Here is a 26,498-nt window from a genome sequence, read left to right on the forward strand (position 1 = left end):
TAGCCGTATATTAGCCAACCAAACACCTTCCCCCACACTAAGTTGCCCACACCCCATGACTCCACCCCCGCTCGAGCCCATGCCCTCCCCAGTTGATTTGTCTCAACTGAACATCATGGTAAATGCAGCTGTCAAGGAACCAATGATGTATAGGGGAGATGGCTCAGACAAACACACCGTACAAGAGTGGATAGATATGATGGACGCTTACCTGCGGGAAAAAAATTGTCCTACTACAGAGCAGGCGGATGAAATCCTCAGTCATCTTTTGGGACGAGCTAAGAGTATCGTTAAAGTGGGGCTGAAGAGTATAACTGATATCAACACACACCCTGAAGTGGTATACGACATACTCAGAAGATACTTCAGTGACTCTCCCATGTCTGGCTTACCGATGGCTGATTTCTATTCTACACAGCCTGACGCAAATGAGAACCCAGTGGATTACTGGGTTCGACTCAATACAGCAGCCGAGCATGCTGACCAGCATCTGCGGAAAAGTGGAGAAAAGATGGAGAACATGTCAGCGCAAATTGCTATGATGTTCATCAGGAACTGCCCCAACCCCGAACTCTCCAGTGTGTTCCGATATAAGCCTATCAGCAAATGGTCAGCCGTGGAGGTGCAAGAAGCTATCGATGAGCACCAGAGGGAGCATCAGGCAAGGAAGAGGGCCATTAGAGCGGAGAAGTTCAAAATGGTGACAGCAGCTACCACTACCTGTCAACCTGTAGTTGAGGAGCTGACTGCAATGAGAGCGGGTGTTCAAGAACCTTCCACACAGACAAAGGTGAGTGCAGTCACCACTTCAGAAGCAGGGGCTTTAGAACGAGTACTAAGCATGCTAGAAGGCGTTTTGGCCAGAGCAGCCTCCCCGGTCCAACAGCCGACCCAGTGGACACGCCCCACTTCTTGCCGTGTATGTGGCGACAAAACTCACATCACACGTGAACACTGCATGAAAGAGAAGAGGTGCTTTGGGTGCCTGGAACCTGGCCACACAAGGAGAGATTGCCCACGGGCCGCTCCACGCCAAACCCAAGCAGAAAACCACACACCCAACCAGGGAGACTGAGTCGCTCACACTGTGGAGGGCAAAGTGTAAGTGCGTCATGTCAGACCCTCAAAAATGAAGAAGACATACATGCAATATATGAGGAGAGCTGCAAGACTGCACCGAATGGTAGTGTCATGATTTTCCAGAATACACACAAACTTGAGAAGGCAGATGATCTATTCTACACTGATGTGCTGGTGAATGACCAAGTTGCACTGTATGCCATGCTAGACACTGGTTCAATGGCTTGTACGATGAGTGAAGAAGCAGAAGAGGAGCTCCACAAGGCAGGGTTGCTGTCAGAGGGTGCCCAGTCCTCCAAAGACATTTTTCTGGTGGGTTGTGGTGGTGTGCATGTGCGACCCAAGTGCATTCACCAGTTAAAGTTGAAAATCTACGGACAAGAAGCAATCGTGCCCACACTAGTCGTGCCAGGCCAGCGTGACCAAATGATAGTAGGCACCAATTTGCTGAAACACTTGCTACGCCAATTCAAGCAAGATCCCAGCTATTGGCGCGTGATGAGTAAAGCTGACTCTACTTGTGAACCAGGCATCGAGCAGTTCTTGAACATGCTCTCGGGCATAACAAGATGGAAAGGTAACATTATCCCAGACATCATTGGAACTGTGAAGCTTACTAATGCTGTGACACTGGTACCGAAACAGGAGCACATAGTGTGGGAAAAGCTTCCTGGAAAGGCTCCTATCTCAGAGGGAAGTACCATACTGGTGGAACCAGCAAAATCACACTCCAACCGGAAGAGCGTCATGGTAGGGAGAACTGTGGCATCAATGAGCGGAGACAGGTGGGTTCCTGTGAAGGTCGTGAACCCAAGTGACAAGCCTGTAACACTGAGGAGGAACATGAAGTTAGCTGATGTTTCACCATGTGTGGCACTTGAAGACTTTGAGCTTGGGGTGGACTATGTCGCCAGCACGGAGCTAAAAGCACAAGGCCAAAGCGTAAGAGTAGACGCTGACCATGTCCCTGACACCTCTGTAACTCTCGCCCTTCAGGATAAGCTTGCTGACCTTGGGTTGGACGACATAGACATCCACTCATGTGAAGTGTCCCCTTATTGGAAGAGTCAACTTGTGGAACTCATACAGAGGCATAATGATGTGTTCTCCAAGGATAAGCTGGACTGTGGCCTAGCCAAAGACTTCGTCCACAGGATCCATCTGACTGATGAGCGCCCCTTCCGACTAGCATACCGCCGTGTCCCACCAAGCCAATACCAGAAGCTAAGAGAGGTCCTTTCTGAGATGGAGGAGAAGAACATCATACGCAAGTCGTCAAGTGAGTGGGCCTCGCCATTAGAACTGGTTTGGAAAAAGAATGGGGAATTACGCATCTGTGTGGACTACCGGTGGCTTAATGCACGCACCGTAAAGGATGCCCATCCAGTACCTCACCAAGCTGACTGTTTGGCTGCGCTAGGGGGAAATGCCATATTCAGCGCCATGGACTTAACATCGGGGTTCTACAATGTCCCCATGCACGAACAGGACAAGAAGTTTACTGCCTTCACTACACCAGTAGGCCTCCATGAGTTCAACAGACTACCCCAAGGCCTGTGCAACAGCCCGGCAAGTTTCATGCGCCTCATGATGAGTGTCTTCGGAGACCAAAACTTCTTGACCCTGCTGTGCTACCTCGACGATGTTTTGGTCTTTGCCCCAAATGAAGAGGAAGCCCTCAAAAGACTCGAAATTGTCTTTAAGCGGTTGAAAGGACATAGGCTTAAGTTGGCTCCGAAGAAGTGTCATTTCCTCCGGCGAAGTGTCAAGTTCTTGGGCCACATCATTGATGAGAATGGGGTTTCTACTGATTCTGAAAAGATACAAGTCATCACAGACATGAGTGAAGCGGACTTGATGATGGAGGATGGAGTCACACCTTCAGCAAAAAAGATTAAGTCTTTTCTCGGTATGGTAATGTATTACCAGAGATTCATACAAAACTGTTCCAGTATGGCAAACCCCTGTTCTCTCTGACCGCCGCTGCGACTGGAAAGGCCAACGCAAAACGGGCTTCTCACTTTAAAAGGCTCAGCCCAGGGGATTGGGCTCAAGAACAGAGTGATGCATTCAACCAACTAAAGGCTGCTCTGTTGGACTCAGTTGTGTTGGCCCATCCGGACTTTGGTCGACCTTTCATCCTCTCAACCGACGCTTCATTGGATGGATTGGGCGCTGTCCTCTCTCAAGTCCCTGAAGGAGGGATCAAAGCACGTCCCATAGCCTTCGCAAGCAAAGCTCTGAGTCGCTCACAAACTAAGTATCCAGCCCATCGTTTGGAGTTCCTCGCTCTCAAGTGGTCAGTATGCGACAAATTCAGCCATTGGCTGAAGGGACACTCCTTCACTGTTTGGACTGATAATAACCCGCTAACCTACATCCTCACAAAGCCAAAGTTGGATGCTTGTGAACAGCGGTGGGTGTCGAAGTTGGCTCCATACGACTTCAGTATCCAATATATCCCAGGCAGTAAGAACATTGTTGCAGATGCCTTGAGCAGGCAACCCTTCATCAAGCCACGGGTCAGCAAGAGACTTATAGCAGAGCCATATGAGGCTCTGCTCGAGGAAGCGCAACAGATTCGGGATGACAGGATACAGGATGTGTTTCGGCTGAGCACCAACAGCCAAGAGGTAAAACTGGGCGGATCTGAAATGGCATGCAGTTCAATGAGCAGTGAAGAAGTGACGGCAGTCCTGGATGGTCAGATTGAGTGGGGTGAGGGACCCAAAGGGAGAGTGATCTCCTGGCTGGTAAATGATGTACATAAGATTGTTCCACCAGGAGAAAGTGCCTTACCCGTCTTCTCCCTTAAAGAGCTTCAAGACAAGCAACATGAAGACACTATACTGGCAAGAGTCATCCACTATGTGGCACGTGGCAGGCGGCCATCGAGGAGAGAAAGAGTAACAGAGCCTCTCAAAGTCCAGAAGACTCTAAAGCAGTGGGAGAAGCTCAAGATGTTGGATGGCATCCTATATAGAGTGAGCAAAGATTCACTAACTGGGAGAAGGCGGTACCAGTATGTTGTGGCTGCATCACTGGCCAAGCAGGCTCTGCAGGGTGTCCATGACGAGGCTGGGCATCAGGGACAGCATAGGACTCTATACCTGGCGAGGCAGAGGTTCTTCTGGATTGACATGGAACGAGATGTCCGTGAATATGTCAAGTCGTGCAAGCGCTGTGTGGTGAGCAAGACACCCGAACCCGAAGGGAGAGCGCCTCTCGAGAGCATCAAAACAACAAGCCCTCTCGAGATGGTCTGCATTGACTTTTGGTCAGCTGAAATCCCAAATGGAAATACTGTGGATGTCCTGGTCGTCACTGACCATTTCACAAAAATGGCTCATGCCTTCCCATGTCATGATCAGTCAGCAAAGCAGGTTGCTCGTCAACTCTGGGATCGATACTTCTGTGTCTACGGCTTTCCAGAAAGAATTCACTCCGACCAAGGAGCCAACTTTGAGAGCCAGTTGATCCGAGAGTTGCTGTTGATCTCTGGGGTAAAGAAGTCGAGGACAACGGCTTATCATCCCATGGGAAACGGTGTGGTTGAACGCTTTAACCGGACATTGGGAAGCATGATCAGAGCTCTCCCGCCAAGAGCCAAACAAAAATGGCCCCAAATGTTGCAGACATTGACTTTCGCCTACAACTGCACTGCCCATGAGTCGACGGGCTATGCCCCGTTTTATCTAATGTACGGGAGAATTCCCAGACTCCCAGTTGACGTAATGTTCCACAATGTGGAGAGGGACTGTGACATTGCTGACTATGATAAATATGTCCTCAAACTGAGGGAGGAGCTAAAAGAGGCATTATCATCTGCCCAGGTCAATGCTGTCACCAGTCAGCGTCATCAAACAGAACTGTACAACCAAAGGACCAAAGGTCATGACATCGCTGAGGGAGACCAAGTATTCTTGTCAAACAAATGTGAAAGGGCACGCAAGAAGTTGTCGGACAAATGGGAGTCTGTCCCGTATGTGGTTGTCTCAAGAGACCCAAGGTGTCATACCTACCGGATAAGGAACACTTGCAGTGGTCATGAAAGGGTTGTCCATCGCAATCGCCTCTTGTGTGTCAACTTTCTTCCGCTTAAGTTGGAGAATGAAGAGGATGTTGAATCATCATTCACTGAATCATCTGAGTCAAGGCATGATGAGACACAAAGTCGGGTTTCGGATGTGATGACGGGAGATGTCACAGAAGAACGAACAGCCAGTTGGGTTCTGGATAGTGCTTCTGTCAATTCGCCATCAGAATGTCTGGATGCTGATGAGGAGCTTGAAGACCCTGATCTGGATGAGAGTGCTAGCCAGAGGCCAAAGAGTGTGTCAAGTGTGGTTGATGGGACAGGCCATGGTGACGACCCCCCAAGCACAGCAATCAGTGTTGTCTCTCGTATAAGAACGAGGGTGGGTAGGCTGGTGAAACCTGTAGATAGGTTAATTCAAAACATGACCCAGAAGAACATATCTGTTTGAGTTACAAACCTCTGTAAACCTTCAATTACCATAAGATAGTTGTTTAATCCAATGTTTGGGTCAAACATGTATTACAGTAGCAGTGATAAATATTAGGTACTCCTTGTCTTGTGAAAGGTATATTTTTTTTATTATTACCTTTGTAAAGTAATGTGTAAGGTGGTGTAAAAGGCACCTCTTTTTGCAAGTGTACCCAGGAGGGTTGCGCAGCCCTCCTTGGCCATTTTCTCAGTGATGTGAGTAACTAATAAGTTGCATAACGTGAATGTATTGGAGTACTCTGCTAAGTCTTGAAGTATTTTGGTGAAGTTCAGAGGGGAGTTTGTAGCCGAGCTAAATTTTATTCTATTTTATTTTAATTTTGGTCATTTATTCACATCATTTTTTGTGGTGAACTTCCCCAAAAGTGTTTCTCATTGTAAATAGGTTCCACTCTATTATTTTCCATTACATACCTTTTTGTTTCCCTGGGGGGTGATTTGGCGTTGCACCTTTGTGACCAGCTTCAGTGAGCACTGACGCTCGGAGCTGGTAAGTCACGTTTATGTCTCTCTCCTTTTTTTTAATAAAGTTTTTGGTTGTTGTTCTTAAAAGTGTTTTGTGGGAATGCGCACTGTCTTGTGACTTGTTGGTGGGCATGCGTGTTGAATTCCTGAATGTTGGTTGTTGAATTAGTGACAAAAAAAATACTTTTGTATGCTAAATGATGTGTGGATTAGCCTATTGCTAGCGGCAGTTGTTGCGGGGTTTCCTGGTCTCGTAAGTTTACGCACGGGTCAGGGGCTCTGCTGTGTGTCTGTGTGGACATCTTGTGTGCCGCTCTAGCATTAATATGAGTGTGTATTATTTTCTTCTTTATTTTTAGTGGAGAGAGATCGTTTTTGCCGTGGACTGTGTGACGCCCCGTTGTTTTTGTTTCTATTCAAAAAAGGTATGTATGTTATGAGGTATTTTTGACATAGTTTATTGTATAAAAAAATATAAAAAGAGTCGATGTGGGTGAGAAAGATGAGGTGTATTACTACACATTTTAAGGATCATTTTTCTTAATATATATTGTTATTTGCTGAAGTATATATTTTATATACTGTGTTTTATTTAATTAATTTAATTGAGACTATTTTATGCTTTATTTACCTTTTCATTATTATTATTATTATTACTATTTTAGTTATTATTATTATTATTATTTCCACATTAACAAGACATAATTGAATTGAGTGAGCACTGATGCTCGGAGCTGTGGAGAGAGATCGTTTTTGCCGTGGACTGTGTGACGCCCCGTTGTTTTTGTTTCTATTCAAAAAAGGTGAATAAACCCTCCATGATTCAACTCCTGAGTGTGCGCCTCACTACAAGATACACAACGCAGATCAGTGACTGTTACATATATATATATATATATATATATATATATATGTATATAAATAAGAAATACTTGACTTTCAGTGAATTCTAGCTATATATATATATATATATATATATATATATATATATATATATATATATATATATATATATATATATATATACATATATACATATATGTATATACATATATATATATATATATATATATACACATATATATACATATATAAATAAATAAATAAATAAAAGAAATACTTGAATTTCAGTGTTCATTTATTTACACATATACACACACACATAACACTCCTCTACTCATTGTTGAGTTAAGGGTTGAATTGTCCATCCTTGTTCTATTCTCTGTCACTATTTCAGAACACACACATTATACAAATATACATTATAAAATCAATAAGAAAACGGGAGCTCTAATTTGTGAGTCTGAATTAGGATCAGAAGTTCCTATATAAACATTGCGTACTCACGTCGCCATTTTGTATTGATTACTGCAGCTGTGCACTGGATTCATTCACAAATACAAACTACAACTCACAAACACTTAGAGTTAGGCTCCACCATCAGAATGTGTACTTAAACTTATAAAGATCACATGGATATTATTCAGTGAGTTGATTCACCAAAACTAACCTGTTATACAGGAGGAAAAAGCACACAGGACGTTTCAATTGTTCACAGACTGGTCGCGCTCATCAGAATGACAAGACACTTCCGGTCTGCAGGTGATAGCATTCAATTGGGAAGAAACGCCCTACTGCCCCCTACTGACCAATGTGAATACTGATAAATGTGGAATGACAGCTCCAAAAACGAATTCAAACCACAAAATAAAATAAATAAATCAACACAAAAATGTCACACATTATGGGTGGGTCACATGTGCATGTACAACAGGCTGTCAACACGTCACTCAGGTGCGCGTGGAGCTGGAGGGGGCGTGGCCTCCAGCTCCGCCTGAATTTCGGGAGATTTTTGGGAGAAAATTTGTCCCGGGAGGTTTTCGGGAGAGGCGCTGAATTTCGGGAGTCTCCCGGAAAATCCGGGAGGGTTGGCAAGTATGTAAAACACACACATTTCACAGTTAAATATGACTCATTGTGTACTATAAACATTAAATATGGGTATATACCAACGATGCCACGAACAGCATAAGATGTGATAGTTATTTGCTGAGAAACACGAGGAATGAAGCGGAGTTGTGCGCACCTGTCTGAAATCTCTCCGCAGTCTAAACACGTGACCTATCTGCGTGTTTCTTAAAGGTACAGCTCACTTAACAGAACCAACTGAAATGACTCGGAAATAAGCACGCACTAAATAAAGTAATCTTAATAACTGAGGCAGAACAATTATATTAATACCATAATAAAGTGGTACATTTGGGGATGTGTAATATTGTTTGTATGAACATCCTGAATGTTTTTGTGCTAGAATTGTTTGAATTAATAGAGAGTGAGGGGAAATGAGGCAGTAATGATTAAAATGGTTTGTTTTAAGCCTGTTTATGAATAATTAAAGATAATTAAAATACCAAAATTAAGCTTACATAACTCCAGCAGTAAAGATGAGATAAATAATGTGGAAAGGTCAGAAGTCAAATGTTTCTTCAGGTAATACATGTAGCCTCTGCTGCCACCCAGCGGCCGTTGGAAAGAATGCATACATTTTGTTTTTGACTTCCTTAAAGCTGCTTTTTACTTCCTGTCCTGTTTGTGTCCAAGTCTGTAGTGTGGGCCATAGGACAGAAGGAGGACATTCTGTTAATAGCCTGTGGAGGGAAGCAATACACCTAAGATGTTCTACTCGTCTGCTGGAAATAGAAAGAAGAAGAAGAAGGAGGAAAATAAAGTCTAAAGGTGGGCATTATAGTTCTGTATTTTTAATCAGTGCATACATGTGCACATATATGTCCTTTAATAGAGTAAACATCGTCAATAATTGTTTGTATCCGAATACACTTTGTATTTATTTATTACCGCCATTCTTAAATATGTTGTATGTAAGAATGTGGGTGTTGTTGAGAAGATGATGCAGGTGTTCTGTCGAATTTAGCTAGCTGTAAAAATGTGTTACTTATTCTAGTCCATTTGTGAAATAAATTGTTGTCCTAAATTATAGTCTCCTCACTTTAACCAGACAGTCATTAGGACAAAAGACCCTGGGAGGACTTTGCCCTTTAAAAGGGAAACATATTCACTGTGGCAGGACAGTATCAAGATGAATTCATCACATTTGTATCATCATTTTATTATCATTGTACAGCCCTTACCTTTGGGCTGATACTGAGGGCGACTGTGTTGACCACTTTGACGCGTGCAAATGATTGAATGTCCAGTACTGTAGAAATGTGTTTGGATATGACAATCCCTTTATTCCAAGCTATCATAACTAAATCAAATGTAGGTTATAGAACATTATGTATGATGACCTTGAATGGCACATTGTCACAGCAGCGAGACCTGACCACACACGGCACGCACGGCACGACACTGAAAACAGTTTGTCCTCCATGCAATCGCCCCCCCGAGTGTTCCCAGCCGAACCCAACTAAAGGAGGCTACCATGGCAACCGCACCATAGCACATACTTGCCAACCTTGAGACCTTCAATTTCGGGAGGTGGGGGGTGGGGAGAGGGCGTGGTTAAGAGGGGAGGAGTATATTTACAGCTAGGATTCACCAAGTCAAGTATTTCATATATATATATATATAAATAAAAGAAATACTTGCATTTCAGTGTTCATTTATTTACACATATACACACACATAACACTCATCTACTTATTGTTGAGTTAAGGGTTGAATTGTTCATCCTTGTTCTATTTGTCACTATTTTTCTAACCATGCTGAATGCCCTCTCTGATGATGCATTGCTGTGTGACACGCAAAAAGTACTTTCATCAAATGCACTAGATGGCAGTATTGTCCTGTTTAACAACATTGCTGTTTACAGCAGACAAACTGCTTTACAGAAGACAAAAACGTGACTGCTGTTGTTGTGTGTTGTTACCGCGCTGGGAGGACGTTAATGAAACTGCCTAACAATAAACCCACATAAGAAACCAAGAACTCGCCCTCCATCATTCTACGGTTATAACATCATTGGGCAGATACGCTGTTTATATTGTGTGCCTGAATTTCGGGAGATTTTCGGGAGAAAATTTGTCCCGGGAGGTTTTCGGGAGAGGCGCTGAATTTCGGGAGTCTCCCGGAAAATCCGGGAGGGTTGGCAAGTATGTCATAGCAACAGTCCCATCTCTGTCAACACTTCCTGGTTCTCAACAGGAAGTGGGCGGAGCAATCTGCCGAAAGGGACATTCAGCATGAACTGAGGCCAGCAATCAATTAGAGAAAACAAAATAAAAACAATATACACAAATAAGGAAATTTGGCTCCAACACTGCGGCCCCCTATTGAGAAGGGCAGGATGCCACGAACCATTTAAAAATAATAACAATGGAGCCATAAATATAAACAAATAATAATCATCTTTGAGTTTATTTTTTTCAGTGCAGCTTTAATGCGCATCATTTCCTGATCCACTTTGTCATCACTTAGTAGTTTCCTCTTTTGACTCATCTCCAGTAGAGTTCTTATTTTCAGGATCCAGGCAACTGGCCTCTTCAACCGTTTCCAATGGGAGAAGTAAGTGATCAGTTGGCGAGTAGCACTTGGACTATCAATAACTGCATTGGTGCCGAGCTCCTTTTTTACCTCCGCTGCAATCCCATACTCCAAGATATCAGCTAGCCACTCTTCTTCTGTTTCAACAGAAACTCAGGGCCTTCTATCCATCCTTTGTGAGTCAGTAACTCATCCACTTGAACTCCTCTTGAGGCTCTGTCTGCAGGATTTTGAATGCGCCATTGTGTGACATCACATGTTTCAAATCTTTCATCTTTCCCAAAGCTCCTTTTCAGACCAAGTATGCGTTGATTGTTGGGCAGAGACACGTCATCCTTCTTTTTAAAAGGGAAGTTCCAAAGTGTAGTGTCCATCTTCAAGCTTGCACGAATCAGTCATGACCTTCATGTCATCTCTCGACATTTCTTCTGATGACCTGCCGTTAAAATCATGGTTATATTGATTGTGCAGCAGCTCCTCCAGCTTTGTTATGGAGATCCTGTTGACAGTAGTAGTGGATCAGACAATCTTACTCCTCTTCTCACTGTAATCAAGAAGGCCATTAATGACCCACCCCAATAGGGTCTTCAATCAATCAATCAATCAATCTTTATTTATATAGCCCTAAATCACAAGTGTCTCAAAGGGCTGCACAAGCCACAACGACATCCTCGGTACAAAGCCCACATAAAGGGGAACATTATCACCAGACCTATGTAAGCGTCAATATATACCTTGATGTTGCAGAAAAAAGACCATATATTTTTTTAACCGATTTCCGAACTCTAAATGGGTGAATTTTGGTGAATTAAACGCCTTTCTATTATTCGCTCTCGGAACGATGACGTCACAACGTGGCGTCACATCGGGAAACAATCCGCCATTTTCTCAAACACAGAGTCAAATCAGCTCTGTTATTTTCCGTTTTTTTCGACTGTTTTCCGTACCTTGGAGACATCATGCCTCGTCGGTGTGTTGTCGGAGGGTGTAACAACACGAACAGGGACGGATTCAAGTTGCACCAGTGGCCCAAAGATGCGAAAGTGGCAAGAAATTGGACGTTTGTTCCGCACACTTTACCGACGAAAGCTATGCTACGACAGAGATGGCAAGAATGTGTGGATATCCTGCGACACTCAAAGCAGATGCATTTCCAACCATAAAGTCAAAGAAATCTGCCGCCAGACCCCCATTGAATCTGCCGGAGTGTGTGAGCAATTCAGGGACAAAGGCCCTCGGTAGCACGGCAAGCAATGGCGGCAGTTTGTTCCCGCAGACGAGCGAGCTAAACCCCTTGGATGTCTTGGCTCACACCGTCCCTTAAACTGGACAGATCAGCTTTCAGGAAAAGAGCGCAGATGAGGGTATGTCTACAGAATATATTAATTGATGAAAATTGGGCTGTCTGCACTCTCAAAGTGCATGTTGTTGCCAAATGTATTTCATATGCTGTAAACCTAGTTCATAGTTGTTAGTTTCCTTTAATGCCAAACAAACACATACCAATCGTTGGTTAGAAGGCGATCGCCGAATTCGTCCTCGCTTTCTCCCGTGTCGCTGGCTGTCGTGTCGTTTTCGCTTGCATACGGTTCAAACCGATATGGCTCAATAGCTTCAGTTTCTTCTTCAATTTCGTTTTCGCTACCTGCCTCCACACTACAACCATCCGTTTCAATACATGCGTAATCTGTTGAATCGCTTAAGCCGCTGAAATCCGAGTCTGAATCCGAGCTAATGTCGCTATAGCTTGCTGTTCTATGCGCCATGTTTGTTTGTGTTGGCTTCACTATGTGACGTCACAGGAAAATGGACGGGTGTATATAACGATGGTTAAAATCAGGCACTTTGAAGCTTTTTTTCGGGATATTGCGTGATGGGTAAAATTTTGAAAAAAACGTTGAAAAATAAAATAAGCCACTGGGAACTGATTTTTAATGGTTTTAACCCTTCTGAAATTGTGATAATGTTCCCCTTTAAAAACTAAATTATTTACAATTGCAGACACAAGGTTTCGTGCAGCTTCACTCATTGTAAAGGAAGACGGAAGTCCACGCAGGAGAAAAATGACTACAAAGATGGTGTCTGGGTTTTTCTTAAAATATAATATATCAAATAAAACAAATGGCTTATCGATAAGCCATTTTTTATTTATTTATTTATATATATATATATATATATATATATATATATATATATATATATATATATATATATATATATATATATATATATATATAATATAAATAAATTTAAAAAAAATGGCTCGATAAGCCATTTGTTTTATTTGATATATATATATATATATATATATATATATATATATATATATATATATATATATATATATATATATATAAATAAATAAAAAAAAAATGGCTTATCGATAAGCCATTTGTTTATATTTATATATATATATATATCAAATAAAACAAATGGCTTATCGAGCCATTTTTTATTTATTTATTTATTACAACGCCAAAATAGGCCTAACATTGCCAATGATTATACTTCTGTAGCACTTTGAGATTTGGAATCAAATGTAAAGTAGATTACAAATACAATCTATTATATAAATAAATTATATATATATATATATATATATATATATATATATATATATATATATATATATATATATATATATATATGTCCTTACGTAACATCACCAGAATGATTGACAATTAGGAGGACCAATAGTCAACATGATCCACCCAAAAATAAATAAAACAAATGGCTTATCGATAAGCCATTAAAAAAAAAATTGTTTTAATATTTAGTAGAGGCCTCTCCCCTCTCACTTTCTGTGCTCCTCTGCCCTGACTCCTACAGGTCAATAGGGGTTGTGGAGTGATTATTATTATTATCTACTGATGATAGTCATACGTGAATGAGCTCGGCTCCTCTTCTCCTCCATGTGTAAAGTGAGAAACACAGCTGATGCTCCAGAAGGAAGTAACCCCAAAGAGAGCAAATGGTAAAAAAAGAGTGCACATTTAACTTTATAAATAACCAGGACCTTCATGATGCATTTCAGGCTAACTAGCTAACTAAGTAGCAGCATTGTTTTAGAGCGGGAATGTAACTTTTTGTCAAACACAGACCTGGTGTAAAGTGGAGCTAATACATTTTACTACAAGCAGTGATGAATACTTACTTTCTTGAAAAAGTTTCTTATGTCCATTTTGCATCCGTTCACGTTCTTGTTCTGCAGTGCTGTGTGCTAATGTGCTTCGTACACCTGCAGGACCGCAAGCAAGGCCGCATAGAAAATGAGGACTGTATTTTGAGTGATGTGGGCATTTTCTATATGAGCAAGTCCAAGGACCGCACGCGAGGTCGCAGAGAAAATGCGGACTGGTTTTTGAGTGATGTGGGCATTTTCTATATGAACAAGTGGAATGGTTTGGATACTGACGCACTAAAGGCGCTCTCTACCTTATGCTATGAAGTGAGGGGAAACTGAGTGAATAATGACAGATTATATGACTATTTATTTAAACTCATATTCGGGCCACTTTATAATGAATATGTCAGCATGTATTTGTAAAAAAAAAATACAATAAAAAAAAAAAAAAAAAAAAAAAAATATATATATATATATATATATATATGTATATAACACCAAGTTATTTAGAGGGGCTTAAGAATATTATACGCTTGAGCCCCCCTAAAATAGGCCTAACAACGCCAATGACAGCAACAAATGATCCATCCATCCATTTATCTACCGCGTGTCCCCTTCGGGGTCGCAGGGGGTACTGGAGCCTATCTCAGCTGCATTCGGGCGGAAGGCGAGGTACACCCTGGACAAGTCGCCACCTCATCGCAGGGCCAACACAGATAGACAGACAAGTATATAAACTGTGTTTGACTTTAAATCAGATAAATATCATTCAACAACAGCACACCCACACAGTGAAAGAAGGAATATATAAAAGGATGGTTTGGCTTCTCCGGGAGAGGAGTCCTCCATATTTGACCTGACCTCCTCCCAGGAACTGCAGTCCTGTGTAAATGACGCTCGCTGGTAATAAAGCAACTTTTGCTTCAGTAAAGCGTCTCCGACGTCTCTTTCGATCCAGCCGCACTGCCGTGTCCATACTTGCCAACCCTCCCGGATTTTCCGGGAGAGTCGCGAAATTCAGCACCTCTCCCGAAAACCTCCCGGGACAAATTTTCTCCCGAAATTCAGAATATAAACAGCATACCTGCCCAATCACGTTATAACTGTAGAATGATGGAGGGCGAGTTCTTGGTTTCTTATGTGGGTTTATTGTTAGGCAGTTTCATTAACGTCCTCCCAGCGCGGCAACAACACACAACAACAGCAGTCACTTTTTTGTATACCGTAAAGCAGTTCGTCTGCCGTAAACAGCAATGTTGTGACACTCTTAAACAGGACAATACTGCCATCTAGTGCATTTGATGAAAGCACTTTTGTGCGTGCCACACAGAATGCATCTTCAGAGAGGGTGTTCAGCATGGTTAGAAAAATAGTGACAAAGAATAGAACAAGGATGGACAATTCAACCCTTAACTCAACAATGAGTAGATGAGTGTTATGTGTGTGTATATGTGTAAATAAATGAACACTGAAATTCAAGTATTTATTTTATATATATATATATATAATAAAATAAATATATATATACATATATACGTATATATATATATATAAATATTTACATATACTAAAATAAATATAAATATATACGTATATATACGTATATATATATATATATATATATATATATAGCTAGAATTCACTGAACGTCAAGTATTTCTTATCTATATATATATATATATATATATATATATATATATATATAAGAAATACTTGACTTGATATATATAGATATATTTCTTATCTATATATATATATATTTCTTATCTATATATATATATATATATATATATATATATATATATATATATATATATATATATATATATATATATAGATAAGAAATACTTGACTTGGTGAATTCTAGCTGTAAATATACTCCTCCCCTTTTAGCCACGCCCCCAACCACGCCTCCGTCCCACCTCGACCACGCCCACCCTTTACCTCCCGAAATCGGAGGTCTCAAGCTTGGCAAGTATGGCCGTGTCGCCCTTCTGTCCGCACGACCATGACAAGACCACAAATACACTTCAAAAGCTCCAGAGTTTTACCTCCAAAAATAGAGAGGTAAGACAAAGTCAGAGTCAGTCGCATAAAACACTGAAAGAGATTGGCGCGGTTGGGAGAGTGGCCTTGCCAGCAACCTGAGGGTTCCTGGTTCGATCCCCACCTTCTACCAACCTCGTCACGTCCATTGTGTCCTTGGGCAAGACACTTCACCCTTGCTCCTGGTGAGTCGTGGTTATTGCCTTGCATGGCAGCTCCTGCCATCAGTGTGTGAATGTGTGTGTGAATGGGTGAATGTGGAAATAGTGTCAAAGCCCTTTGAGTACCTTGAAGGTAGAAAAGCGCTATACAAGTATAACACATTTACCATTGTTCCTATAAGCCCTTTGTTCAAATGTTTGTTCCACTTGGCATCTTGTCTGACTCGCACCATGCACAGCCTTCCTTGTCACATATTGTTCCTTTTCCCGCTATCCATCCACTAATTCAAACTGATCCAGCAGCAATATTGAAGATTATTTTTACTTACAAAAATCAAGGAACCAGGATACTCGGGAAACCAAATGAAAGGTAGCCTATATAAAAGGACATATATGTGCACATGTATGCACGGATTAAAAATACAGAACTATAATGCCCATGTTTAGACTTTCTTTCTATTTCCAGCAGACTAGTAGAACATCTTAGGTGTATTGCTGCCCTCCACAGGTTCTTAACAGGATTTCCTCCTTCTGTCCTATGGCCCACACTACATTCTACAGTCCAGTAGGTGGCAGTATGAACCTTTCAAGTCATGGCTGCAAACTGCCAGTAAGAAGAAGAAGTAATAGAGCTGGTTGCTTGTTTCTCTCGCGAGATCTGACAACATGTTTAAATAGAACAATTGACAGGTTGACAACATCCAAACAAACCAAGGCATCTCCAATACATCTCAACATTACACACATCCTCCAGGCTGAGTTAGTCGAGATGATGAAGTATGCTGGAAACTACATGTAAGTCATATGAAGAAAACATTTAAAAAATTGACTGCGATAATAAATAGAATAAAATACATACTGTTGCATTTTGGACCAGTTGTTCCCTCCAGGGAATTCAAGTCACAAGTCGCTCCCAAGCTCTTTACGACACTTAAAGCTGAGTTGAAAAACCACCAGAGACAGAATAGGTATTTTGTAATATATTGGCAAAGCTTTGCAGATATACATTTGAGACCAGTCCAGCATAGAACATTCTATCGCGCCGCCAAAATGGTCTGTCTTCCCGACCCCAAAACCCTCTCTCCTCTCTCTAGTCAAAACACATGCTAGTCAAAACACATTCCAAAGAATTCAAGGTTAAAACACACAGTTTACTTGCAGAGAAACAGAAAGAGAATAAATGGAAAACACGAGCTGTTTTCAAATATGACTATGAAAGAAAATAAGTAACACTAAAATTCGGATTTTATGTAAATATCTGCCTCCGACTACATTTATTGTACCCAACTTTAGTTGAAGCATACATTGTTTATTGCATAAAGGTCTGGGGACATACATATAAAACAATCACACAACAAAATTCAAATTACACAAGAGAGTAATAAAGACTATTAATAGAATGGATTATAGAGACCCAACAAATGATTCATAAAGTCATACATTTTAAAATTGTAAAAAAGACAACTGCTCAAATGATGTATAAAGTAAATAATAATATGCTTCCAGAAGTGGTCCAGAAGATGTTTCAGATGTGAACCAGTAAATATGAACTAAGAGGGATTTATGTGTACTCAAAAGCAAAGGTATGAACACATGTAAAACAAATATGTATATCATATAAAGGAGTTCATCTATGGAATCATCTACAATTAGAAAAAAATATATGTAACACTTCATTATTTAGTATAAAAGTGAATTGTGAATATCTACACTTAAAATGTTTATTGTATGTAACATATTTTATGTACTTTTTATTCTCACCTTTTCAGTCAAATTGTTCTGTTCATTTTAAAGTACACAAATGTGTATATTAACTCATGTACTTGACTGAAATAAAAGCACTAATCTGAAGTGTCTAATCTATAAATGTTAGAATCATAATAACAAGATTGTGTTACACACACAACAATGATGTCACACATGTTATATGTGCTGATGTTGTTAGAAAGTCAAAGTTAAAGTTTTGACGGTTTATTTCAAATCCTGCATCTTCATTTGCTGCTGCTGTTCTCACCAGCACACTTGTGTTTCTCACACTGGTACTTAGAAGAGAATCTTTCACCACACACACTGCAACTCAACACTTTCTCTCCTGTGTGTGTTCTCATGTGTACTTTAATAGATTTTGAGTGACGAAAGCTTTTGTGGCAGCTTGAACAGGAGTATGGTTTTTCACCAGAGTGCGTTCTCATGTGTGATTTTAATTGGTCCTTTTTAGTAAAATCTTTACTGCAGATTGAACATGAAAAAGGTTTTTCTCCAGTGTGTATTCTCATGTGTGCTTTGAAATGGTCCCTTTGGGTAAAATCTTTACCGCAGATTGTACATGAAAAAGGTTTTTCTCCAGTGTGTATTCTCATGTGTACTTTTAAATGGTCCCTTTTAGTAAAATCTTTACCGCAGATTGAACATGAAAAAGCTTTTTCTCCAGTGTGTATTCCCATGTGTGCTTTGAAATGGTCTCTTTGGGTAAAATCTTTACCGCAGATTGAACATGAAAAAGGTTTTTCTCCGGTGTGTATTTTCATGTGTTTTTTGAAATTGTCCCTTCGAGTAAAACCTTTACCGCAGATTGAACATGAAAAAGGTTTTTCGACAGTGTGTGTTCTCATGTGTGCTTTGAAATTGGGCCTTTCAGTAAAATCTTTACGGCAGATTGAACACGAAAAAGGTTTTTCTCCACTGTGTATTCTCATGTGTGCTTGTAAACCTTGATTTCTTACAAAACTTTTATCACATTCTGAGCAGGAAAAGGGTTTTTCTCCAGTGTGTGTTCTTATGTGTCTTTTCATATTGCTACGGTCTTTAAAGGTTTTGTCACAGTGGGAACACTTCAAGTGTGTGTTGTCAGTGTGACATGTCTTATCATCTTTAGAGTCTTCATCATCAGTGTCAGGAGAGTGTGACGTTGTGTCCTCACTATCTGATAGTGGAGCTAAGAGCTTGTCTGCTTGTGATCCTCCACAGTGGTCTCCATCAGCTTCTGTTGTCATGTGTTGAGTTGAGCTGCTGCTTGGAGGCTCCGCCTCTCTCTTCTCCTCACTCTCACCTTTGACCTCATCACCTTCACTCTTCACAGGGACACCAGTCACTGGCATCTTGGTGACATCAACCTCCTCCAGTCCTTCAAGATGCTCTCCCTGCTGACTGATGCTGTGTTCCTCCTCTTCCTCTTTAATGTGAGGGGTCCGTGGGTCCTCCTCTTCATCCTTAATGTGAGGGGTCAGTAGATCCATCTCTTCCTCTTTAAAATGGGGTGTCAGTGGGTCCTCCTCTTCCTCTTTAAAATGGGGTGTCAGTGGGTCCTCCTCTTCCTTTTTAAAATGGGGGATAAGTGGGTATTCCTCTTCCTTCTTAATGTGGGAGGGCTGTGGCTCCTCCGTCCGCATCCTGAAGCTCCACTGCTGTTGCTCAGGGTGAAGATGTTCTTCCCAGACGTCTGCAAGACAAACACACCATCTCTGCTCAGTCACACAATGCATTCAGTACTTTTACACGCACTTAGGAAAAACAAGTTATCGTATGAACTGTCTTGAAATCTCAGTGACGCACAAACACGCTGCTTTCTACAACATTATTCACAGGAAAATAAAAACAAAACAGGACGACAGGACTTTTTACTATAAATGGACGATATGGTTTAAAATTGATTTTGTGATATACTATTTCATATAGAATTACTAATAGAAGCATTATAAAACAGGCTACACAGGCTCCTAATTTAGTTGCTGAAATATGCAGTAAAAAATTACATCATTTCAGTATTATTTTCTCAAAAGTAACCAGATATTAACAGTAAATAAACAAGTACATTCCTCCCACCTCCAAAGACATGCACCTGGGGATAGGTTGATTGGCAACACTAAATTGGTCCTCGTGTGTGAATGTTGTCTGTCTATCCGTGTTGGCCCTGTGATGAGGTGGCGCGACTTGTCCAGGGTGTACCCCGCCTTCCGCCCGAATGCAGCTGAGATAGGCTCCAGTGAGCCCCCGCCACCCCAAAAGGGACAAGCGGTAGAAAATTGGATGGATGGATTAATAATAATTGTTTCGACAAAATAATACAATTAGAAATGACACAATATGTTACTGCATATGTCAGCTGACAAATTAGGAGCTTTTGTAACCCGCTTTGAAATTCTTCTATTATCAATCATATACCAAATGATATATTGTGATATATATTGTTATTAGGATATTGTCATGTCTGTGTGATCATGCTTTGTTTTAGTCATGTTCGGTTTTGTTTTTAGACTTTTTGTGCACTTTTGTTTGTTTTGTCACCATAGCAACCATTAGTTTTCACTAATCATGTCACTATTATTTAAGCTTCGAGTTGCCAGGCTGTCTTTCTGGCAACATCACACTCCCCACACACCCTTATGACCCTTGCTGCTCTTTTTCGTGCCGTTTTCTCGTCCAAGTACGTTTTCTTTATTCATGCCATAGTTTGCAAGTTTTGTTTCATTGTTCATAGTTTCTGCCTTTGTGCAAGTTTTGTGTTTATAGTCAAGTTTTGTACTTCTGCCCTTGTGCGCGCCTTTTGTTTATTCTTTTTTTGAGTGTTAAAATTAAATATGTATTCACCTGCACGTCATGTCTGGGCCAAATCATTTGCACCTCGGGAGAACGAACCACGCCATAGTCCAAGTCTTGACAGATATAGATTTGAGGTCATATCGCCCATACCAAACATTGGTTCGCCGAGTCATTTTGTTTGGCCCACCAAATATATTTATTTTTTATATTCTTCAGATGTGTGTGTATGTTTAAAATGTTGTACTACTGTTCTACATCACGTATCACGTGGAAGCGTCATGTCATGGGGTTGGTGTGCTTTCAACTAAGGGTGTGACGATACGGTCAGCTCACCAAAGGATACTCGATATTGGCTTTAGGAGAACGAGACGATATTTTGGAGGTTAACATGATTCTTACACATATGTGTACTTCATGTGTATATGAATGTACTTTCTCTTGTGTGCTTAGTTTTACTGTAACTTCATTGACCTGGAGATGGCAAGAAAGACACGAAAATACGCTCTTTTGCACCCACTCTTTTTTAACCCTTTGTGAGGATTAATTCTTCATCCAAACGGGAAGATATCCGTCTGTCCAAGGCCTTTGACACAATAGACTTTGAGATCTTACTGTATAAGCTATATCACTGTGGTGTCAGAGGGGTACCTCTCGATTGGTTCTGTTCTTACCTATACGGAAAGCAACAATGTGTATGCGTCAATGATCACAATTCACCTTGTATGACCATAAATTATGGGGTTCCCCAGGGATCCATCTTGGGGCCTCTCCTTTTCATCCTGTACATTTCGTAAACTCCTCCAAAACTTTTCATAAAATAATTTTTGCTGACGATACAAATGTGTCTACCTCACACAGGAGCCTACACCATCTACAAGTAACTGTCAATTCAGAGCTTGTGAAAGTGGATTCCTGGTTCAAATGCAATAAGCTCTCACTTAATGTTAATAAAACAAATGTTATTTTGTTCTAATAAAAACCAGACAAATACTGAGCACTGCCATATCAACATCGATGGGCAGGAAATACAGAGAATGAACTCCACAAAATTCCTGGGGGTCATCATTGACGAATACCTCAATTTCAAATGTCACATTAGCCATCTGTTAAAGGGGAACATTATCACCAGACCTATGTAAGCGTCAATATATACCTTGATGTTGCAAAAAAAGACCTTTTTTTTTTTAACCGATTTCCGAACTCTAAATGGGTGAATTTTGGCGAATTAAACGCCTTTCTAATATTCGCTCTCGGAGCGATGACGTCACAACGTGGCGTCACATCGGGAAGCAATCCGCCATTTTCTCAAACACCGAGTCAAATCAGCTCTGTTATTTTCCGTTTTTTCGACTGTTTTCCGTACCTTGGAGACATCATGCCTCGTCGGTGTGTTGTCGGAGGGTGTAACAACACGAACAGGGACGGATTCAAGTTGCACCAGTGGCCCAAAGATGCCAAAGTGGCAAGAAATTGGACGTTTGTTCCGCACACTTTACCGACGAAAGCTATGCTACGACAGAGATGGCAAGAATGTGTGGATATCCTGCGACACTCAAAGCAGATGCATTTCCAACGATAAAGTCAAAGAAATCTGCCGCCAGACCCCCATTGAATCTGCCGGAGTGTGTGAGCAATTCAGGGACAAAGGACCTCGGTAGCACGGCAAGCAATGGCGGCAGTTTGTTCCCGCAGACGAGCGAGCTAAACCCCCTGGATGTCTTGGCTCACACCGTCCTTTATGCCAACGAAGATGATCAAGAGAAGAATATCGACCCTAGCTTCCCTGGCCTGCTGACATGAGGGTATGTCTACAGAATATATTAATTGATGAAAATTGGGCTGTCTGCACTCTCAAAGTGCATGTTGTTGCCAAATGTATTTCATATGCTGTAAACCTAGTTCATAGTTGTTAGTTTCCTTTAATGCCAAACAAACACATTCCAATCGTTGGTTAGAAGGCGATCGCCGAATTCGTCCTCGCTTTCTCCCGTGTCGTTTTCGTCGGTTTCGCTTGCATACGGTTCAAACTGATATGGCTCAATAGCTTCAGTTTCTTCTTCAATTTCGTTTTCGCTACCTGCCTCCACACTACAACCATTCGTTTCAATACATGCATAATCTGTTGAATCGCTTAAGCCGCTGAAATCCGAGTCTGAATCCGAGCTAATGTCGCTATAGCTTGCTGTTCTATCCGCCATGTTTGTTTGTGTTGGCATCACTATGTGACGTCACAGGAAAATGGACGGGTGTATATAACGATGGTTAAAATCAGGCACTTTGAAGCTGTTTTTAGGGATGTTGTGGGATGGGTAAAATTTTGAAAAAAACTTCGAAAAATATAATAAGCCACTGGGAACTGATTTTTAATGGTTTTAACCATTCTGAAATTGTGATAATGTTCCCCTTTAAACAAATTATCCAAATATGTTGGCCTATTCTTTCACCTTCATCATTATCTTCCTCTTTATGCCCTACTTACTCTATATAAAACTCTCTTTGAAACACATCTGGTGTAACACCTTCCCTACCTACCTTCACAAATTAGAATCCATGCAAAAGAAAATCATACGGGCCCTGTCATGGTCCAAGTTTAATGCCCCCACTCCACATCTATTCCATAATTATCATCTCTTAAGACTGACAGTATTCAATATTTATCACAATGCTTGTCTAACCTATCAAGTCATTCACAGGCTGAATCTTAGGCTCTGTAGCTTGGTTCCTATCTACCATCCCCAGCATGCCCACAACACTCGTAACTTAGATCTGATATCAGGTAAACATGGTCTACTGGCTTGTACCGCTCAAAGTGTTGTATGCAGGGGACCAAAGATTTGGAACCGGCTTGATGAGAGCCTCAAGGTGCTGTATTCATTCTCCAACTTCAAAAAGAAACTAAAAACATACCGTACCTATTAACCACCTTTCTGTAATGCCTCAAGTGGGGTAGACTACTGTTGGGTTTTGCATGGTTGAATGAATGTATGTATGCTTGCTTTAGTACTATTATTTTGTGTTTATCATACAGTGGTTTTGTGCTTGCCACCATGTTTCAGCATTCCATGTATATACTGTCCTCTGGACCCCCTGCCAAAAGCTTCTTCTAGCTTATTTGGGGGACCCTTTCACTTACCAACATCCTTAAATGATATTCACTACTATTGTAATTGTTCTATGGTATTGTGAATAAAACTTTAAAAAAAATATGAACATCCCATCAGTCGGCATCCCAGTGAGAGCAGACATTGTATGCTTAAAATGAGCAAGATATGTAAACATGACATGTTATTAAGAATGTTACTACATTACATATATACTTACAGTGTGTATTTAAAATGTTGAAGGGGGTTTTAGGATGTTATTTAGAGCACTTTATAGGCAGAATAGAGCGGCTACCAATGACTCGATTGTTAGCTAACTTTTGCTGAGGTTTATTTTCTATTGAGGATGCATTAACCATCGACCTGCTCAGTGGCCTTGTGGTTAGAGTGTCTGCCCTGAGACTGGAAAGTTGGGAGTTCAAACCCCGGCCGAGTCATACCAAAGACTATAAACATGGGACCCATTGCCTCCTTGCTTGGCACTCAGCATCAAGGGTTGGGGGTTAAATCACCCAATAATTCCCGAGCGCGGCCACCGAGGAGCTTTTTAACTACCTCGGCCACCTCAGCCCCAGAAATAGGAGAGCCCACCACAGATTCCCCAGGCACTGCTTCCTCATAGGAAGATGTGTTGGTGGGATTGAGGAGGTCTTCTAAGTATTCCCTCCACCGATCCACAACAGCCGCAGTAGAGGTCAGCAGCACACCATCCTCACCATACACGGTGTGGACAGTGCACTGCTTCCCCCCCTGAGGCGGCGGATGGTGGTCCAGAATCGCTTCAAAGCCGTCTGGAAGTCGTTTTCCATGGCTTCCCCAAACTCCTTCCATGTCCGAGTTTTTGCCTCCGAGACCGTTGAAGCCGCACTTCGCTTGGCCTGTCGGTACCTGTCCGCTGCCTCTGGAGTCCTATGAGCCAAAAGGACCCGATAGGACTCTTTATTCAGCTTGACGGCATCCCTCACTGCTGGTGTACACCAGCAGGTTCTAGGATTACCGCCACGACAGGCACCAACCACCTTGTGGCCACAGCTCCAATCAGCCACCTCGACAATAGAAGCACGGAACATGGTCCACTCGGACTCAATATCCAGTGATTCCCTCGTGACATGTTCAAAGTTCTTCTGGAGGTGGGAATTGAAACACTCTCTGACAAGAGACTCTGCTAGGTGTTCCCAGCAGACCCTCACAATGCGTTTGGGCCTGCCAGGTCTGTCCGTCATCCTCCCCCACCATCGGAGCCAGCTCACCACCAGGTGGTGATCGGTAGAAAGCTCTGCCCCTCTCTTCGCCCGAGTGTCCAAAACATGAGACAGCAAATCCAATGACACAACTACAAAGTCAATCATGGAACTGCGGCCGAGGGTGTCCTTATGTTTGAACATGGTGTTTGTTATGGACAATCCGTGACGAGCACAAAAGTCCAATAACAAAGCACCACTTGGGTTCAGATCCGGGCGGCCATTTTTCCCAATCATGCCTCTCCAGGTTTCACTGCCATTGCCAACATGAGCTTTGAAGTCACCCAGTCGAACAAGGGAATCACCTAAGGGAGCACTCTCCAGTACTCCCTCGAGGGAATCCAAAAAGAATGGGTACTCTGAACTGCTGTTTGGTGCGTAAGCACAAACAACAGTCAGGACCCGTATCCCTACCCGAAGGCGGAGGAAATCTACCCTCTCGTCTACTGGGTTAAAGTCCAACTTGAAAGGCTTTGAGCCGGGGGGCAACAAGAATTGCCACCCCAGCCCGTCGCCTCTCATTGCTTGCAACGGCAGAGTGGAAAAGAGTCCAACCCCTCTCGAGAGAACTGGTTCCAGAGCCCTTGCTGTGCGTCGAAGTGAGTCTGACTATATCTAGCCGGAACTTCTCCACCTTGCGCAGCAGCTCAGGCTCCTTCCCTCCCAGCGAGGTGACGTTCCACGTCCCAAGAGCTAGCTTACGTAGCCGAGGATCGGACCGCCAAGTGCCCTGCCTTCGACTGCCGCCCAGCTCACACTGCGCCCGACCTCTATGACCCCTCCCATGAGTGGTGAGCCCATTGGAGGGGGGACCCACGTTGCCTCTTTGTGTCCTCGAGTTGTACTTTTCATAAAGGTCTTTGAGTTATATATATATATATACAGTATATATATATATATATATATATATATATATATATATATATATATATATATATATATATACATACATACACGCACACACATACATATATACAGTATACAGATATATACACAAACACTACATAAATAATTATTATTTTTAAGAACAAGTTACATTAATATATAATACATATAATATAAAACATATAATATATATATACATGCTTATACATATACATGTATATTACATATATTATATTATATTATATTATAAATACACATATAAATTATATGGGTAGATATTTCCTCCAAAAAGGGTATTTTTACAAGTAAACAGTACAGTAGGTACTTGATTTATATATATGTAATGCCCATAAGGATATGGTAGCAGAATATGCAGAGATAAGATGTGCCAATATTAAAATATTACTTGAAATACATTTTTGGCAGCAACAAAGTGGCCATTTGGGTAGATATTTGTTCTAAAAAGGGTATTTCAACAAGTAAACAGTACAGTAGGTACTTGATTTTGATATATGTAATGCTCATAAGGGTATTCTAGTAAAATATGCGTGTGTAAATATGCGATGTGTAAATATAAAAATATTACGCCTAATCACTTTTTCTCAGGCAATATTACATTTAATGACAATTTTACATAAATAAATACCGTACATCCAAACACGTTGTACATATTTATTATGTGCGGGAAGAAATAACAGTTACAATTGTGTGTATCTTCCAAGCAAGAAAGAGGTTTTATCACATCACCATGGGACTAACAACACTCCTTTAAATCTCATCAAAACCACAGAAGAGGCAAACTGTCCTTTTCCGAGCACGATAAAG

General features: G+C 41.4%; 2 protein-coding genes across 2 annotated transcripts in view; one reads left to right on the forward strand and one right to left on the reverse strand.

The window, feature by feature from the left end:
- LOC133623968 (uncharacterized) overlaps window positions 1-26,498 on the forward strand; it is a 289,936-nt gene that overhangs the window by 149,887 nt on the left and 113,551 nt on the right. The window lies entirely within an intron of this gene.
- LOC133623527 (uncharacterized) overlaps window positions 17,023-26,498 on the reverse strand; it is a 45,450-nt gene continuing 35,974 nt past the window's right edge. The window contains exon 8 of the mRNA XM_072916107.1: window positions 17,023-19,346. Within this exon, the coding sequence (XP_072772208.1) occupies window positions 17,899-19,346 (1,448 nt within the window). The 3' untranslated portion in view covers window positions 17,023-17,898. The remainder of the gene's footprint in view (window positions 19,347-26,498) is intronic.

The sequence above is a fragment of the Nerophis lumbriciformis genome, linkage group LG26 (assembly GCF_033978685.3).
Source record: "Nerophis lumbriciformis linkage group LG26, RoL_Nlum_v2.1, whole genome shotgun sequence".
Lineage (NCBI taxonomy): Eukaryota > Metazoa > Chordata > Actinopteri > Syngnathiformes > Syngnathidae > Nerophis > Nerophis lumbriciformis.